This window comes from Carlito syrichta, unplaced genomic scaffold, assembly GCF_000164805.1.
Source record: "Carlito syrichta isolate Samal-C Ts95f unplaced genomic scaffold, Tarsius_syrichta-2.0.1 Scaffold311873, whole genome shotgun sequence".
Taxonomy (NCBI): Eukaryota; Metazoa; Chordata; class Mammalia; order Primates; family Tarsiidae; genus Carlito; species Carlito syrichta.
This window is the reverse complement of record NW_007255969.1, coordinates 393,660-397,063: the sequence shown is the minus strand read 5'-3', so window position 1 is coordinate 397,063 and position 3,404 is coordinate 393,660. Positions and strand designations below refer to the sequence as shown.

Here is a 3,404-nt window from a genome sequence, read left to right as displayed (position 1 = left end):
TTTTTTTTTTTTTTTGGATTGTAGAGATGAGGTGTCTCCAGGTTGCCCTGCCTGGTCTCGAACCCATGAGCTCAGGCAATCCTCTCACCTCGGCCTCCCAAAGTACTGGGATTATAGGCGTGAGCCACTGTGCCTGGCTTGCTTTCTTTTTTTTTTTTAAGCAAAATTTATTGAGAGAACAGAAAAGTTCCCAGAGTGGGAGAAGGCCTGAGGGGGTTGCTCTAAACTTTCTTAAGCAAATAAACATTATTACAAAATTGCCTGAAATAAAATAAGTAAATGGTGCCGGGCTCGGTGGCTCAGCCTGTAATCCCGTGCCTTTGGGAGGCTGAGGTGAGTGGATTGCCTGAGTCCGCGGGTTCGAGACCCGCCTGCGCAGCTTGGCGAGATCTCATCTCTACAATAAATCGAAAAAAACCAGCTGGGCATGGTAGCGCGCGCCTGTAGTTCCAGCTACTTGGAAGTTTGAGGTGGAAAGATCGCCGGAGCCCAGCAGGTCGAGGCTGCAGTGGCCGGGAGCGGCCACTGCACTCCAGTCTGGGTGACAGAGTAAGACTCCAACTCAAAAATAAAAAAATAAAAATAAGTAAATGGTTACTAAGACACAGGAAAAATAATCAAGATTGTTCCAATAACATGTCTTCCACTATCACCAAGTTTTTAATAGTCTTACACTGAGCAATACTTTTAAAGAAAATTGGCTAATAAATATCTATATATTTTAACACATTAAAAACTAAATTTAGCCAGGTGTGGGATCACACCTGTAATCCCACTTTGGAAGGCTGAGGCGAGAGGATTGCCTGAGCTCACAGGCTTGGGACCAGCCTGGGCAACACGGCAAGACCTCATCTCTACAATAAATCAAAACATCAGCCAGACAAGGTGGCACACACCTGTAGTTCCAGTTACTTGGAAGGCTGAGGTGGACAGACTGCCTGAGCCCAGCAGGTCTAGGTTGTATTGGCTGTGAGCATGCCACTGCACTCCAGCCTGGGTGACAGAGTGAGACTCCAACTCAAAAAAAAAAAAACAAAAAACAACTAAATTTAAGTCCGCCAAGAGTTTGATTCTAGTCTGGGTAACACAGTGAGACCCCATCACTTAAAAAAAAAATTAAATCCAAGTGATTTTTTTTTTTTTTTTGTAGAGACATGGTTTCATTATGTCACCCAGGCTGGAGTACAGTGGCATAATCATTGCTCAAGCAGTTCTCCCACCTCAGCCTCCAAGTAGCTGGGACTACAGGTGTGCACCACCACACCTAACGAATCTTATTTTTTCTGTGGAGACTAGTCTCACTATGTTGCCCAGGCTGGTCTCAAACTCCTGGCTAGGATTACATGCATGAGATGGCACATCCAGCTTAAATCTAAGTAGAGTAGCAACATCTGAAAACCAGTACAGATGCAAAAATAGGGTAATTACCTGATTTGGATTTTTATCCAGCTTGGCAGCTAAATATGTAAATGTTTTCAATGATGGCCCTTTTTTCTGACACTCCAATAAAATTTCCCGGTCATCATTTCTGAGGAGAGAAAAACTGTGTTTAGTTTTTATACATTACAGTAGAATGATAATAAAAATTCTACAGCCTTAGCATCCAACAGGGGAAAGCAAAACCCATGGGAAATAGGAAGTATCTAAACCAAAATATGGACAATGGTTATCTCTGAGAAATAAGATTACAGATGATTTAACTCCTTGAGTGCATGTATATTTCCTAAATTTTCTACAACTGTACTAATTTATTTTCCTAAAAACAAAATTAAAGTTTTGTTTTTCAAATTCTACTTTAGCATATACACTAAAACACTTGGGGCCCAAAGAAGATCACAGACATAATAAAAAGAAGAACCAGAACTAAGTTTGAATCTAGATCTTCTTTTTTGTTGGTTTTGAGTTGGGGGTCTCACTCTGTCACCCAGACTGGAGTGCAGTGGCATAATCACAGCTCACTGCAGCCTCAGACACCTGGGCTCAAGCGATCCTTCTACTTCTGCCTCCTGAGTAGCTGGAACTACAGGTATGTGCCACCATGCTCACATAATATTTTGTAGAGACAAGCTCTCATTGTGTTGCCTACACTGGTCTCAAACTTCTGGGCTCAAGCAATCCTCCTGCCTTGGTCTCCCAAAGTGCTGGGATTATAGGCATGAGCCACTGAGCCTGACAGAATCCAAATCTTTTAATTCCCGGACTTCTGCTTTTTCTGCATGGCTTGAATTAACGTGTTATCACAATCTCTTAAGATTTTTATTCTGCCCTCTATAAGGAGGTTTGAGAATTGCAAAATTAAACAAAACTGATCACCAGGTTAAACAAAATTTAGCTTCCTTCATTAAGCATCCTAGTCAAGTATGGAGGCTGTTCACCTCTAGTCCAATGATTTACAACTGTGGTTACCAAGCCGGGCTCGGTGGCTCAGCCTGTAATCCTGTGCCTCTGGGAGGCTGAGGTGAGTGGATTGCCTGAGCCCGCGGGTTCGAGACCCGCCTGGGCAGCGAGACCTCATCTCTACAATAAATCAAAAAAATCAGCCAGGCGTGTTAGTGCATGCCTGTAATTCTGGCTACTTGGAAGGCTGAGGCGGAAGGATCGCTGGAGCCCAACAGGTCAAGGCTGCGGTGGCCGGGAACGGCCACTGCACTCCAGTCTGGGCGACAGAGTGAGACTCCAACTCAAAAAAAAAACCAAACCAACAAACAACTGTGGTTACCATTAATTCTGAGTAGGGTCTTAAATTTTTCACTTTAAAAAGTTTATACAGACCAGCCTAGGCAACTTGGCAAGACCTCATCTTTACAAAAAAATCAAAAAATTAGCCAGGCATGGTGGCACATGCCTGTAGTTCCAGCTACTTGGAAGGCTGAGGTGGAAGGATTCCCTGAGCCCAGCAGGTCGAGGTTGTAGTGCCTGTGAGTGTGCTGCTGCACTCCAGCCTAGGTGACAGAGTGAGACTCCAACTAAATAAAAATAAATTAAAACTTTATATAAAACTCCAATCTGTTAATGAGATACTTTGTAAACTTTTAATTTAGAGGAAAAGTCAAATTACAAACTCTCCTAACTTTTACTATCACCTATCATTCCTTCTTTCGAAAATGTGCTTACAACCAGTTCCTTTCAAATGAAAGAATGCTTTTTAATTGAAAAAATGTTTAGCCAGGCATGGTAGCACACACCTGTAGTTCCAGCTACTTGGAAGGCTGAGGCGCAAGGATCGCCGGAGCCCAGCAGGTCGAGGCTGCGGTGGCCGGGAGCGGCCACTGCACTCCAGTCTGGGCGACAAAGTGAAACTCCAACTCAAAAAAAAAAAGTTAAAAGCCATTGGAAAGCTCTATCCAGCTGGGCTCAGTGGCTCAGCCTGTAATCCCACGCTTTGGGAGGCTGAGGTGAGTGGA

General features: G+C 43.7%; 1 protein-coding gene across 1 annotated transcript in view; it reads right to left on the bottom strand.

Annotated features, from left to right (window-relative positions):
- CASP8AP2 (caspase 8 associated protein 2) overlaps nt 1-3,404 on the bottom strand; it is a 39,289-nt gene that overhangs the window by 4,859 nt on the left and 31,026 nt on the right. Inside the window, exon 7 of the mRNA XM_021718162.1 lies at nt 1,429-1,528. Coding sequence (XP_021573837.1) covers nt 1,429-1,528 — 100 coding nt within the window. The remainder of the gene's footprint in view (nt 1-1,428; nt 1,529-3,404) is intronic.